Genomic DNA, 14,896 nt, shown 5'->3' on the forward strand with positions numbered 1-14,896 from the left:
GATGGATGGGGCCATGTATCGCGGGATCTTGGCCAACAACCTTCTTCCCTCAGTAAGAGCATTGAAGATGGGTTGTGGCTGGGTCTTCCAGCATGACAACGACCCGAAACACACAGCCAGGGCAACTAAGGAGTGGCTCCGTAAGAAGCATCTCAAGATCCTGGAGTGGCCTAGCCAGTCTCCAGACCTGAACCCAATAGAACATCTTTGGAGGGAGCTGAAAGTCCGTATTGCCTAGCGACAGCCCCAAAACCTGAAGGATCTGGAGAAGGTCTGTATGGAGGAGTGGGCCAAAATCCCTGCTGCAGTGTGTACAAACCTGGTCAAGAACTACAGGAAACGGATGATAATTGTAATCTGTAATTGCAAACGAAGGTTTCTGTACCAAATATTAAGTTCTGATTTTCTGATGAATCAAATACTTATGTCATGCAATAAAATGCAAATGAATTACTTAAAAATCATACAATGTGATTTTCTGGATTTTTGTTTTAGATTCCGTCTCTCACAGTTGAAGTGTACCTATGATAAAAATTACAGACCTCTACATGCTTTGTAAGTAGGAAAACCTGCAAAATTGGCAGTGTATCAAATACTTGTTCTCCCCACTGTACATCCACACAAACCGTAGGTTTGTATCTCTCCCCAGAGTTCTCACCACTGTTTATCCCTACCCAGCGCTGTCCGTTCCATTCCCCCGAGATTAGAGAAACCTTGAGAAATACTCCCTGTCCTATCTCAGAGTTCTAGCCAGGTCGAGTCAAACACAATGTAATTGTTCTCGGTATTTTCTTCGGCACACACATACACACATTTATCTCTCTCCCAGTCTAACCTAGTTGGACTTATGTTTAATACTTTAATTATTCATTATACATGCTACATAAACAACTAAGTACTAATTAGTTACGTTTCAGGGTAGAATTATTATCTTTAAACATATAAATTATTTTATCAATAGATCAGGTTAGTTCCACCAGGCTAATCATAAACACCATTGATAATGTAATCAGTGCTCTGTGTGTGTGTTTGTGTGTGAACGACCAGTATCTTTGATCAGGGGCCAGAAGGTTATCTATGCTGCCATGCCCATCAATAGGGCGCTGGCAAAGACCTTACCTCCAGTCTCACCTCTTGCCTGCTCACCAATGGTCGTCGATGGGGAGACCAGAATTAGGTAAGTTTAGTCTGACCTGTTCAAAGTTCAACATAGTATATGTTTGTTTGTCAGATATCACCCATCCTAACTGGAATAGAACAGGGACTGTGTGTGTATGTGTTCACAGATGCATCTCCGGAGCCAGCACTTGGAGACTTGCAAGATGGAGTCCAGACTGACAGACAGGCTTCATATTGATGTCTCTAAATGGAGAGATACCTGGCACCTGTCAATAACATATTACTAGACACAACTTTTAAATTTTTTGTATTATTGAATTGAATGGTATTAGTCAAAATGGAGAGAGAGAAACCCTGAGTATTCTGCACCAGGGTCAGGGAACTCCTGTTGTATACAGGACACCAGGGTCAGGGAACTCCTGTTGTATACAGGACACCAGGGTCAGGGAACTCCTGTTGTATACAGGACACCAGGGCCAGGGAACTCCTGTTGTATACAGGACACCAGGGCCAGGGAACTCTTGTTGTATACAGGACACCAGGATCAGGGAACTCCTGTTGTATACAGGACACCAGGATCAGGGAACTCCTGTTGTATACAGGACACCAGGATCAGGGAACTCCTGTTGTATACAGGACACCAGGATCAGAGAACTCTTGTTGTATACAGGACACCAGGGTCAGGGAACTCCTGTTGTATACAGGACACCAGGGTCAGGGAACTCCTGTTGTATACAGGACACCAGGGTCTGGGAACTCCTGTTGTATACAGGACACCAGGGTCAGGGAACTCCTGTTGTATACAGGACACCAGGGTCAGGGAACTCCTGTTGTATACAGGACACCAGGATCAGGGAACTCCTGTTGTATACAGGACACCAGGATCAGGGAACTCCTGTTGTATACAGGACACCAGGATCAGAGAACTCCTGTTGTATACAGGACACCAGGGTCAGGGAACTCCTGTTGTATACAGGACACCAGGGTCAGGGAACTCCTGTTGTATACAGGACACCAGGGTCAGGGAACTCCTGTTGTATACAGGACACCAGGGTCAGGGAACTCCTGTTGTATACAGGACACCAGGATCAGGGAACTCCTGTTCTATACAGGACACCAGGGTCAGGGAACTCCTGTTGTATACAGGACACCAGGATCAGGGAACTCCTGTTGTAGCAGTGTGAAGCGCAGTTGAGTTTGCGTCATCTGTGAATCTGTTGGGGCGGTATGCGAATTACGGTGGGTCCATGGTGTCAATTTGTGCCATGACCAGCCTTTTAAAACACTTCATGATTACAGATGTGACTTCTACGGGGTGATAGTCATTCAGGCAGATCGTCAATGATCTTGAGTGTCGCATTCAGATTCATCCTCCCAAGGGCCATTCCCAGAGGGCCATGGCTACTGGGTGAGGATGGCAAATCTCTGCGTACGCTAGGGTCAGAAGACCCCTGCATAACGGTGGCTACCAGGACTGGATGTAAAGCAGAAAAGGGATCTCTGCTAACAGGGCACCCCTGGTCATCGAGGGGCTCGAAGATGAGGGATAAGCCTGTTACATCACTCTGCTTAGAGTGAGGGGTACCAGGCATAGGGGAGAGAAAAAGCGTAGGGCATCACCCTTGACAGGGTGAGCCAGCGCTTCCATCCCTAGTGGTGCATTTATCATCAAAAACACTCATAGGGTTGTTGGTTCTAACAGTTTGTCTCTTGATTCAGTCTGGATAGATGCAGAAAGCAGGCTCTCAGAAGTTGGTAATGTGCCAGAGCACACGAGTCATGAACACTGCACTGCTAGGGGAGCAGAGAGTGTGACAGTTAACTGTCCGAGGCATATGAGCATAGTGTTTCTTGCAAAGCATGCTTGATTCTCTTGGACCGCGCCCCTAGAAAGTGGCGATAGTACAGCATCTGCTATTCTGTGTCACCGAACAGGGCTTTCCACGAGAGAGCGACCAACGGAATGGTGTAAACCATCAACCGGTGTAGCTAAAAGTAAGAAGGAAACATGCTGGTTACATAGATGGGTAACACTTTATTTGGATAGTCTGTAGAACATCTACAGATGGACTATCTGTAACATTTCAACTAACTATCCCCTAACCCTAGCCCTTACCCTAACCTTAATGGGAGAGAGTTTTAACTTGGAGGGCTCTTGGGTAAGTAAGCACAAAAACTACCAAATGTTATGTGCACTGTGCCAGAGAGTCAAGCAAGCAGTGTGCTAGCTGAGGCAGGCCGCTAGAGTGTTACGCCTACCCTAAGTTAGCAGCAGTGGAGGCTGGAGACTTGAAATATTTAGGAGGACGAGAGACCCACGGTATAGGTGCAGACCGCACAGAGACGTCAAAGAATATTTCAGAAATCATCAAAGACACATTTTTACCTTAAACATTTAATAAAGACATTTATAGTCAAATATAATTAGTCATGGGAATGAGAGGGCTACTTACGCCATTTTGAGAAGAGATCACAGCAGTGATTTGAATGAGGGTATGAAGCATGAGTTAAGGTGTTCAGAGGCTTGACTTCGGTGCAGGACCTGGGTTGAGATGTTCAGAGGATACAGTGCAGGACAAGCTTATCATGGATGGATGGTGTTGCAGAAGAGCTCAACTCTTCCAGTGCAGGACAAGCTTATCATGGATGGATGGTGTTGCAGAAGAGCTCAACTCTTCCAATGAGGACAAGATTTGACTGGGAAGACCAAAAAAACAATAACTTAAAACACAGTTAGACAAAAGAGCTAAGAATGGGTTAGTCCAAGCAAGGATTACAATCTCATTGATGTGTAATAATGTGATTGTGTTTGTGTATGTGATTGACTCCACATGCAGAGAAAATTGACAGGGCTACTCACAGTGCTTGGAGAGGAAATATTCAGTGAGCCAGTGGATGAGAGGGCACATGAGACATGGCTTCAGTTCAGTAAAGAGTTGACACTGGTAGTGGAGTAGTCATCCACTCTTAATCAGGGAACAGGAGGGCATTTAGCTGTAAATACAAATTCCAGCTGATGTCTGTGGTTTCATCCGTTTGCCACGTGAAAAAAAATGTACTGGGTCAATTTGTCTTTTAATCTCACTTTTAGTGGATGATGTGATGGAAGCTATCAAATCATTCAGAATTTATTTCGACATCCCAGAGAAGACAGCAGAAACGTCCATATGCTCAGCAAGTAAAGCATAATAATGTAAAATTACCTCTGAAAGCTCCTAGTAGTTGCCCTTGTTAGCGGAACTTTCCCTCTCATCTTGTCCCCTTGCTTCGTCCTGCAAAATACATCTCTGGTTTGAGGTCTCTGTAAACTATGCCAAGATGGTGCAGGTGGTCGAGGGCCAGAGCCAGCTCTGCTAGTTAGAATTTGACATATTCCTCTATAAACACAACCTAGTGAGAACTGGACACATTTTACTGTCTGTTCTGGCCTCAGAGGGAAGAGTCACAGTCAACACAACCCCTAATACAACATTATAATAGCATATTATTACTAAATACAGTAAACAGAGCTACAGTACACATAAAACAATATTATATACATTATATTAAGTTAATAACACTATTTACACATTTTAAATACAGCCATATTGTTTATATCATTATACACAATAATGGTTCGCTCCTACAGACAGTGAGTCACGTGACCGTGGCTTGCTATATAAAGTAGGCAGACAGGCATCGAGGCATTCAGTTACTGTTTGATTGAACGTTAGAATGGGGAAAATTAATGACCTAAGCGACTGCGCGTGGTATGATCGTCGGTGCCAGGCGCGCCGTATCTCAACAACATCTGGCCTCTTTGGGTTTTCACGCACGACAGTGCCTAGGGTTTACCCGAGAATGGTGCGACAAACAAAAACATCCAGTCAGCGGCAATCCTGTGGGCGAAAACAGCTTGTAGATGACAGAGGTCAAAGGAGAATGGCAAGAATTGTGCAAGCTAATAGGCGGGCCACAAACCGGCATATAACGGCGAAGTACAACAGTGGTGTGCAGAACAGCATCTGGGAATGCACAACTCATCATGGATGGGCTATTGCAGCAGATGACAACACCAGGTTCCACTCTTATCAGCTAAAAACAAGAAGCAGCTCCAGTGGGCACGTGATCACCAACACTGGACAATTGAGGAGTGGAAAAACATTGTCTGGTCCGACGAATCCCGGGTTCCTGAGGCATGTCAGAGGAAAATTGCAAGATTATGTTGTAATACTTTTATTACATCAAATGGTTATTTTATTTGACAGAATAGAGTATTCTTATAGCTATTGTGTGTGTTCTACTGAGGATGGGCCTCTGGGAGATAACACTGACAGGAGATTTACGATGTCTTTTGGGTGATAAAACCTAAAGAGCATTCCAGAGCATGAGTTAATGTTTCTGTTCTATATGGTACCAGAGAGATGGTTTCAGTTTGGAGTCGGAGGGCCAGACACTGGTCTATACAATGAAAACTGTTGACACAGCAGAGAATGTCTGCTAGCGGTCGACCGATTATGATTTTTCAACGAACATGCCGATTATTGTAGGACCAAAAAAAGCTGATACCCATTAATCGGACGATTAATGGGTATTTTTTTTTCTTTTATTTATTTATTTGTAATAATGACAATTACAACAATACTGAATTAACACTTATTTTAACTTAATATAATACATAAATTCTATCAATTTAGCCTCAAATAAATAATGAAACATGTTCAATTTGGTTTAAATAATGCAAAAACAAAGTGTTGGAGAATAAAGTAAAAGTGCAGTGTGCCATGTAAAAACGCTAATGTTTAAGTTCCTTGCTCAGAACATAAGAACATATGAAAGCTGGTGGTTCCTTTTAACATGAGTCTTCAATATTCCCAGGTAAGAAGTTTTAGGTTGTAGTTATTATAGGAATTATAGGACTATTTCTCTCTATACGATTTGTATTTCATATACCTTTGACTATTGGATGTTCTTATAGGCACTTTAGTATTGCCAGTGTAACAGTATAGCTTCCGTCCCTCTCCTCGCTCCAACCTGGGCTAGAATCAGGACCACATCGACAACAGCCACCCTCGAAACAGTGTTACCCATGTAGAGCAAGGGGAACAACCACTCCCAAGTCTCAGAGCGGGTGACGTTTGAAACGCTATTAGCGCGTACCCGGCTAACTAGCTAGCCATTTCACATCGGTTACACCAGCCTAATCTCTGGGGTTGATAGGCTTGAAGTCATAAACAGCACAATGCTTGAAGAATTGCTAAGAGCTGCTGGCAAACGCACGAAGGGGCTGTTTGAATGAATGCTTACGAGCCTGCTGCTGCCTACCATCGCTCAGTCAGACTGCTCTATCAAATATCAAATCATAGACTTAATTATAATATAATAACACACAGAAATACGAGCCTTTGGTCATTAATATGGTCGAATCCGGAAACTATCATTTTGAAAACTAAACGTTATTTATTTCAGTGAAATACGGAACCGTTCCATATTTTATCTAACGTGTGGCATCCCTAAGTCTAAATATTCCTGTTACATTGCACAACCTTCAATGTTATGTCATAATTATGTACAATTCTGGCAAATTAATTATGGCCTTTGTTAGGAATAAATGGACTTCACAGTTTGCAATGAGCCAGGCGGCCCAAACTGCAATATATACCCTGACTGCTTGCACGGAACGCAAGGGAAGTGACACAACTCCCCTAGTTATAAGAAATTCCTGTTAGCAGGCAATATTAACTAAATATGTAGGCTTAAAAATATATACTGTACTTGTGTATTGATTTTAAAGAAAGGCATTGATGTTTATGGTTAGGTACATTGGTGCAACGACAGTGCTTTATTCGCAAATGCGCTTGTTAAATCATCACCTGTTTGTCGAAGTAGGCTGTGATTCGATGAGAAATTAACAGGCACCGCATCGATTATATGCAATGCAGGACATGTTAGATAAACTAGTAATATTATCAACCATGTGTAGTTAACTAGTGATTATGTTAAGATTGATGGTTTTTTATAAGATAAGTTTAATGCTAGCTAGCAACTTACCTTGGCTTCTTGCGCCCTCACGTAACAGGTAGTCAGCCTGCCACGCAGGCTCCTCGTGGAGTGCAATGTAAGTCAGGTGATTAGAGCGTTGGCGGAAGGTTGCAAAAACGAATCCCCGAGGTGACAAGGTAAAAATCTGTTGTTCTGCCCCTGAACAAGGCAGTTAACCCCCGTTCCTAGGCCGTCATTGAAAATAAGAATGTGTCCTTAATCTGACTTGCCTAGTTAAATAAAGGTGTAAAATTATTATTCTTTTTTTAAATCGGCAAATCGGTGGCCAAAAATACCGATTACCGATTGTCATGAAAACTTGAAATCGGCCCTAATTAATCGGCCATTCTGATTAATCGGTCGACCTCTAATGTCTGCTATGTATTATAGGTATCTTTCATACAAATCTTAACCTTGTGACCCATTCTATATATCTGTTGTTCGTCATGTAGGTTAAAAGGGGTGTATCTTGGGTATAAAAGACCTTTGTACTTTTGTCTCGCCGCCCTCAACGGATCATTAGAAATGGTGATTCGTCGACAAGCCATTGCTATTGCAAAGCTCTCACTATTAAAGATTTAGTTTTAGTATAACTCTGACGTGTGTGATGAGTTTGTCTCTCCTCATTTAAGAAATGAACCAGCCACAGGCATCATGCCGAGAGTCAGGACTTGGCGTAAGCAGTCCATGGCCCCATCCTGCCTGGTGTCAATGGTACAGGCTGGTGGCAATCATTGAAGCAACATGCCCCCTAAAAGCCAACTCTTACATGCACAAAAATGCAGTATCCCTGTTTATCCAACCTTCTAGTTGTGTTGCACAGTTTGAATATACAGAATCTGATGTGGGCAATGAAAGGGCTTCTTCAACAAAAAATTCACTACATTGTCGTTAGCGTTATCTTGTCACGACTTCCGCCGAAGTTGGTCCCTCTCCTTGTTCGGGCGACATTCGGCGGTCGAAGTCACCAACCTTCTAGCCATCGCTGATCCACTTTTCATTTTCCATTGGTTTTGTCTTGTCTTCCATCACACCTGATTTCAATTCCATCAATTACATGTTGTGTATTTAACCCTCTGTTCCCCCCCATGTCCTTGACGGTAAGTGTTTCTTGTAATGCTAATGCATGGTATGCTGGTATTTACCGGGTTTTGTTTTACCCATTTATTGTATTGTTCTGTTGACAGTGGTTTATGGATATTAAACGACACGGTTGTAAATCAGTTTTCGCTCTCCTGCGCCTGACTTCTCTGCCGCCAGTACACACCTCACTACAGAATTACTGACCGAAACTATGGAGTCAGCAGGAGCAGGTAACCCTTGGAATAGGGGTGGAGGAGCGCGTCCGGGAGCACGCAGCAATGCTCCACCATCTAGGCACCGCCATGGACCACGTTGTCCAGACAATGGACCGCTGGGAGAGACAGGGAGTTCTTCCAGCGCCTCCACCAGCACAACCGGGGTCTCCCATGAGCGCCCCTCTTCCTCCTGGTCCCAGTGGGATTCGTCTCTCCTTGCCCCAGGAATATGATGGAAAGGCTGAGAACTGCCAGAGGTTCCTTTTACTACTGGACCTATACCTGGCCACCGTCCACCTGGCTCGTTGGGCCATGAGAGGGTGTCCGCCCTCGTCTCGTGCCTCACCGACAAAGCCCTGGAGTGGGCCAACGCCGTGTGGAGAGAGGGAGATGCGGCGTTGGACCAGTCGGACCAGGGTAGAGCGGCGGGTGAACGCCTCTTCCATCTGAGGCAGGAGACGAGGAGCGCCCAGGAGTTCGCCCTGGAGTTTAGGACCCTGGCTGCCGTCGTGGGATGGAACGACAGGGCCCTGATCGACCATTACCGCTGCAGTCTGTGCAAGGACGTCCGTCGGGAGTTGGCCTGCAGAGACTACACTCTCACGTTCGACCAGCTGGTGGACCTGTCCATCTGGCTGGACAACCTGCTGGCTACCCGTGGACGTTCAGATCGGGGTCTGGTGGTTCCATCCTCCCGCACCCCCTCTGGGATACCCATGGAGCTGGGAGGGGCGGTGCGCAGGGAGACCGGAGGGGGTTCCAGCTCATGCATCATCTGTGGCCGCAGAGGTCATACTGCCGGTTGGTGTCGGGTTGGTTCCTTTGGGGATCAAGGCAACAGGCAGGGCACTCTGGCAGCACCCCAGGTGAGCCAGCACCATTCTCACCCAGAGTCCTCTGTTGCACATATGTTTGTGTATGTCACTTTCCCTGAGTTTTCCCCGCATTCCCAACATAAGGCGCTCGTTGATTGAGGCGCGGCTGGGAATTTTATTGATAGAGCGTTAGCCCATAGTTTAGGGATCCTCATTGTTCCCGTGGCTGTACCCTTCCCCGTTCACGCCTTAGATAGTCAACCATTATTAAGGGTCAGGGTTGATTAGGGAGGTCACCGCTCCTTTGGGCATGGTGACGCAGGGGGGTCACAAGGAGAGAATTAGTCTCTTCCTTATTGACTCTCCTGTGTTTCCCGTGGTGCTGGGTCTACCCTGGTTAGCTTGTCACAACCCCACTGTTTCTTGGCCACAGAGGGCTCTTACGGTGCTACTACGGTGGTGAGTCCAGACCAGATCTCCACCGTGTGCAATCCCCCTGAATATGTCGATTTGGCTCTCGCCTTCTCCAAAAAGGAGGCGACTCAATTACCACCCCATCGACAGGGCGATTGTGCGATAAATCTCCTGGTAGACGCTGCACTTCCCAGGAGTCACGTGTATCCCCTCTCACAGGCGGAGACAGAGGCTATGGAAACATATGTCTCTGAATCCCTGCGTCAGGGGTATATTCGGTCCTCCACTTCACCCGCATCCTCGAGTTTCTTTTATGTGAAGAATAAGGAGGGAGGTCTGCGCCCGTGTATTGACTATCGGGGTCTGAATCAGATCAATGTGAGGTATAGTTACCCGCTACCGCTCATAGCCACAGCGATTGAGTCAATGCACAGGGCGCGCTTCTTCACCAAACTAGATCTCAGGAGCGCTTACAACCTCGTGCGTATCCGGGAGGGAGACGAGTGGAAGACGGCTTTCAGTACCACCTCAGGGCACTATGAGTACCTCATCATGCCGTCCGGGTTGATGAATGCGCCATCAGTCTTCCAAGCCTTTGTTGACAAGATTTTCAGGGACCTGCACGGGCAGGGTGTAGTGGTGTATATTGATGACATTTTGATATACTCCGCTACACGCGCCGAGCATGTGTCCCTGGTGCGCAGGGTGCTTGGTCGCCTGTTGGAGCATGACCTGTACGTCAAGGCTGAGAAATGCCTGTTCTTTCAATCCGTCTCCTTCCTAGGGTATCGCATTTCCACCTCAGGGTGGAGATGGAGAGTGACCGCATTTCAGCCGTGCGTTATTGGCCAACTCCCACCACGGTAAAGGAGGTGCAGCGGTTCTTAGGATTTGCCAACTACTACCGGAGGTTTATCCGGGGTTTTGGTCAGGTAGCGGCTCCCATTACCTCACTGCTGAAGGGGGGCCCGGTATGCTTGCAGTGGTCAGCGGAGGCAGACAGGGCTTTTAGTCACCTGAGGGCTCTGTTTACCTCGGCTCTGGCCCATCCGCCCCTTTGCCTTCTTCTCGAGGAAGCTCAGCCCGGCTGAGCGAAACTATGACATGGGAGATCAGGAGCTGTTGGCTGTCTTCTAGGCCTTGAAGGCGTGGAGACATTGGCTTGAGGGGGCTAGACACCCTTTTCTCATCTGGACTGACCACTGCAATCTGCAGTACATCCGAGCGTCGAGGAGACTGAACCCCCGCCAGGCAAGGTGGGCCATGTTTTTCACCCGTTTTGTGTTTACCCTTTCCTACAGACGAGGCTCCCAGAACGTGAAGGCAGACGCATTGTCCCGGCTGTATGACACAGAGGAGCGGCACATGGATCCCACCCCCATACTCCCCGCCTCCTGCCTGGTGGCGCTGGTAGTGTGGGAGCAGGACACGGACATTGAACAGGCATTACTTGCAGAGACCGCTCCCGTCCTGTGTCCCGCTGGGCGTCTGTACGTCTCGTCTGCTGTTCGTGACCGGTTGATCTATTGGGCCCACACGTCACCCTCCTCTGGTCATCCTGGGATCGGTCGGACAGTGCGCTGTTTGAGCGGGAGGTACTGGTGGCCTACCTTGGCTAAGGACTTGAGGGTTTATGTTTCCTCCTGCTCGGTGTGCGCCAAGTGTAAGGCTCCTAGGCACCTGCCCAGAGGTAAGCTACACCCCTTACCCGTTCCACAGCGGCCTTGGTCACACCTGTCGGTAGATTTTCTGACTGATCTTCCACTCTCACAGGGTAACACCGCGATCCTCTTCGTTGTGGATTGTTTCTCTAAGTCCTGTCGTCTCCTCCCTCTGCCGGTCTCCCTACGGCCCTACAGAATGCGGAGGCCTTGTTTACACATGTCTTCCGGCACTACGGGGTGCCTGAGGATATAGTGTCTGATTGGGGTCCCCAGTTCACGTCTAGGTTCTGGAAGGCATTCATGGAATGTCTGGGGGTCTCGATCAGCCTTACTTCAGGGTTTCACCCTGAGAGTAATGGGCAGGTGGAGAGAGTGAACCAGGATGTGGGCAGGTTTCTGCAATCCTATTGCCAGGACCGGCTGGGGGAGTGGGCGGAGTTCGTGCCCTGGGCTGAGATGGCACAGAACTCGCTTCGCCATTCCTCCACTAACTGGGGTACCAGCCGGTTCTGGCGCCTTGGCATCAGAGTCAGACCGAGGTTCCTGCGGTGGACGACTGGAACCTCGGTGCACGAGCCACATAGGTTTTGTATTGAATTCAATGTAAGCAGAGGAGGAAGGAAAATAGCTGCCCTCCGGCTATACCGTGGTGCTACCCTAGAAGGTGTTATTGAGACTTCTGTTATAATCAGGTATTTGGTGACGTGAATATATTTAGTATAGTTTTATCTAAAAAGGATAACTTTTTAAATGTAATTTTCTGAAATTCACTGAGTAGGATGGTCCTCACCTTCCTCCTCAGAGGAGCCTTCACTGGTTAGCGCCTTGCCGCATTAGTTAGCCAGTTTCAAGCCGTCTCATGGACCAGAAGCGGTGGAACCAATAGCAGGGCAGTATGGGAGGGGTCTGACTTCGATAGGGTGATTATGTGACGGTGATGCCGGCCTCGTTGTAGACCTTGAACACCTTCTCGATGGCGTTGACGTACGCAGCCGTCCGCAGGTCCAGACGCAGGTTGTACTTACTGGCCGTACGCATGATTTGCTGCAGGGGAACAAAACACACAAACACTAGTTAGATACCAGTTACACTGGCAAAACCAGTCACACTGGCAAAACCAGTCACACACACTAACATACACATGGTGGTGTGATTGAGAGGTGCCCCAGGCCAGGGTTGGGGCATTGTCACAGTCTGTCTCATAGAGAACATATGATTAAATTCTAGGATCTGACTCATCGGCACTAACCTCACAAACACACGCAGACACACACACACGCATACATGTACGCACGCTCACACTCTTACCCTGGCAGATCTCTCCATGGTGTAGGCCAGCCCAGAGTGAACAATGTCCTTCTCAGAAGCACCCTGGAGTGGAGAGAGGAAGGAAATATGTGTTATCAAACTGCCAACACACTTCATGATTTCCACACCACATAAGTTGTGTGTGTGTGTGTGTGTGTGTGTGTGTGGGTACTCACAGCGACTCTGGCCTGGAAGTCAGCGGTTGGGACAACAGGGATCGGTCCTCCCTGCTTTCCAAACTTCCTCTCCAAACTCTCCTGAACGGACACTGAGAGAGAGCGAGGGATAGAGAGAGAAATAGTTAGATGGCAATGTAGCAATGTAACCTGATCATTGGCAACCATCGTATTTTCAAGTATATCCAGTCGATCAACATTCATCCCTGAAGTTTAATCTGTGTTCACTCACACATTTCAGATTAGTATCGTTTTCTTTTATTCAAAACCTGAACGTCAGAAAGGCGTATCTTTCTATCTGGCACGTCACCTTAAATTAACCTACTGTATATATGGGGATGACCAGCGGAAATATCACCAGTTACACTTCTTTCGCGGTCATCTTTTCAGTTGTCCTTACAACTCTGAAAACACGGAGACAATTTCCAAGAGAGGACCACAGTACTGTATCTCCTGCTACACCAAGATTGTTAAAGGAAGAGGAAAAGGCTTCAGAACTGAACGAACACAGATCTTCTACAGACAGACGAGATCAGAAAGCGGACACATAGCTCCAGAGTGAGTACAGATTAAAGACTTCCAATATTATTCAAGGAAAGATAGGGCCCTGCTCCTAATATTTAACTGGGGCTATTTTTTAAAGAGAATATGTTCTTAATGAGTGACCTAGATCACAAATAAATTAACATTCATCTTTATTACAGGTGGTAGTAAACAAACAGTCAAAGGAAATCTAGTTGCCGCACCTAGAAATGGCAGAGGTAGAACAACTGAACAATTTGCCCCCCCTCATCCCCTACCCTGAGGGGATGATAGATGAAAAAGAAAAGAAAGAATTTAAAAAAAGATTTCTGCAGAAAAATCCAGAGACTTTATATCGTGATGAAAAAAAAAAGGCTCCGTGCAACCTCATTTTCTACACAGCAAATTGTCCTACATGGGAAGAGGAAATACTGAAACACTATCCTGAGGGAAAACAGTGGGAAAGAAGATCTAAGGAATATTTCAAACAACTGAAAACGAAGGCAGGCACTATAAATGTGTATTATACTACTGGGACAATCATGGTGCAGGATAATAGTGAGACGTTAAAGATATTCCCAAATGATTTCCCAGCCCTGCGCGAGAGAGTGAGAAAGAGTGTCAAGAAGACAGAACGTGTCGAGGAGAGTGAGCCTGTCGAGGAGAAAATGGCAGCGCTAGACATTGGGGAGAAGGAGGAGGAAAGAGGAGAGCAGAGGAGAAGAGAGAGCGAGGACATAAAAGAGGAAGACATAAAGGGGGAAATAAAGGAAGAGGTGGGAGGAGGTAAGGGGTAGCACTGAACATTCCAGGGCAGATCAGAACAGAAACATTATTTTACAGGATGTATAATTTGATGAACAATTATGCTATAGCTTGCTGTTCCTCTCACCTTATTATTTTAATGTTGTATCTTCTACCTTTTAATGTTTGTGTTTTTAATTGAGCTTGTATGAAAAATGCATTCATAAGTGCTCACAATCATCATGATCTCGCTTTGGTTATAGTTTAGCACTTTCCCAATGATAAAGGCGCTTAAAGCAAAAGGTGGTGGTCCCTGTGAATTTCCCCAGCAATATGTGTTATATTTTGTTTCAAAATGTGTGCTCTAAAATGTATCAAGATTGTTGAAACGCAATTCTAATAAAGTTTGATTTAAAAAGTGTCAGGAGTCAGGACGTACTATATATACAGTACCCTGCCCCGATGTTCAGAACTCAGACCTACCTACCTACCTAACTACAGGTTATGGAACATTTGCTCTTTTAGTATTTCTGCAGTATGTTTCCTCAAGGAGAAGGCTTCCCACTTCTATGTCAAAGATAATGCAACAAAAACACTTTCGTAAATACTACAGTAATGTCCCCAAAACGACAACAGTAAAAACTACGGTATACCACAGTCCACAAAAACACTACAGTAATTAATATAGTGTATATATACACACACTACTCTTTTTTACACAGTATTTATACTATAGTATACTGCAGTAAATACTACAGTATTCACTGTAGTGTTTCTGCAGACTCCAGTCCACAAAAACACTACAGTAAAATGGA

General features: G+C 46.1%; 1 protein-coding gene and 1 long non-coding RNA gene across 2 annotated transcripts; one reads left to right on the top strand and one right to left on the bottom strand.

The window, feature by feature from the left end:
* Positions 1-2,215: 2,215 nt before the first annotated feature.
* Positions 2,216-13,041, bottom strand: LOC106589416 (glutamate dehydrogenase, mitochondrial-like). The gene is made up of 6 exons (XM_014179393.3): positions 12,816-13,041; positions 12,640-12,702; positions 12,122-12,375; positions 4,323-4,391; positions 3,980-4,113; positions 2,216-3,816 (listed from the first exon to the last, which is right to left on the bottom strand). Exons 1-3 carry the CDS (start codon positions 13,017-13,019, stop codon positions 12,256-12,258), a joined length of 387 nt encoding a protein of 128 aa, XP_014034868.2. The 5' UTR covers positions 13,020-13,041; the 3' UTR covers positions 2,216-3,816; positions 3,980-4,113; positions 4,323-4,391; positions 12,122-12,255.
* Positions 13,027-14,502, top strand: LOC145865549 (uncharacterized). Its single transcript, XR_014383027.1, has 2 exons — positions 13,027-13,373; positions 13,520-14,502. It is a non-coding gene; the product is annotated as an uncharacterized LOC145865549 (long non-coding RNA).
* The last annotated feature ends 394 nt before the right edge of the window (positions 14,503-14,896 follow it).

Source organism: Salmo salar, chromosome 28 (assembly GCF_965601325.2).
Source record: "Salmo salar chromosome 28, fSalSal1, whole genome shotgun sequence".
NCBI lineage: Eukaryota > Metazoa > Chordata > Actinopteri > Salmoniformes > Salmonidae > Salmo > Salmo salar.

What these genes read in the sequence shown, in the direction of transcription:
- LOC106589416 (XM_014179393.3), bottom strand. Translation starts at nt 13,019, where the DNA reads ATGAATGTTGATCGACTGGATATACTTGAAAATACGATGGTTGCCAAT. An exon ending in ACTTCCAGGCCAGAGTCGCT is followed by an intron (nt 12,703 to 12,815) that starts GTGAGTACCCAC and finishes TCTCCACTCCAG; the next exon opens with GGTGCTTCTGAGAAGGACAT. An exon ending in CCATGGAGAGATCTGCCAGG is followed by an intron (nt 12,376 to 12,639) that starts GTAAGAGTGTGA and finishes GTTCCCCTGCAG; the next exon opens with CAAATCATGCGTACGGCCAG.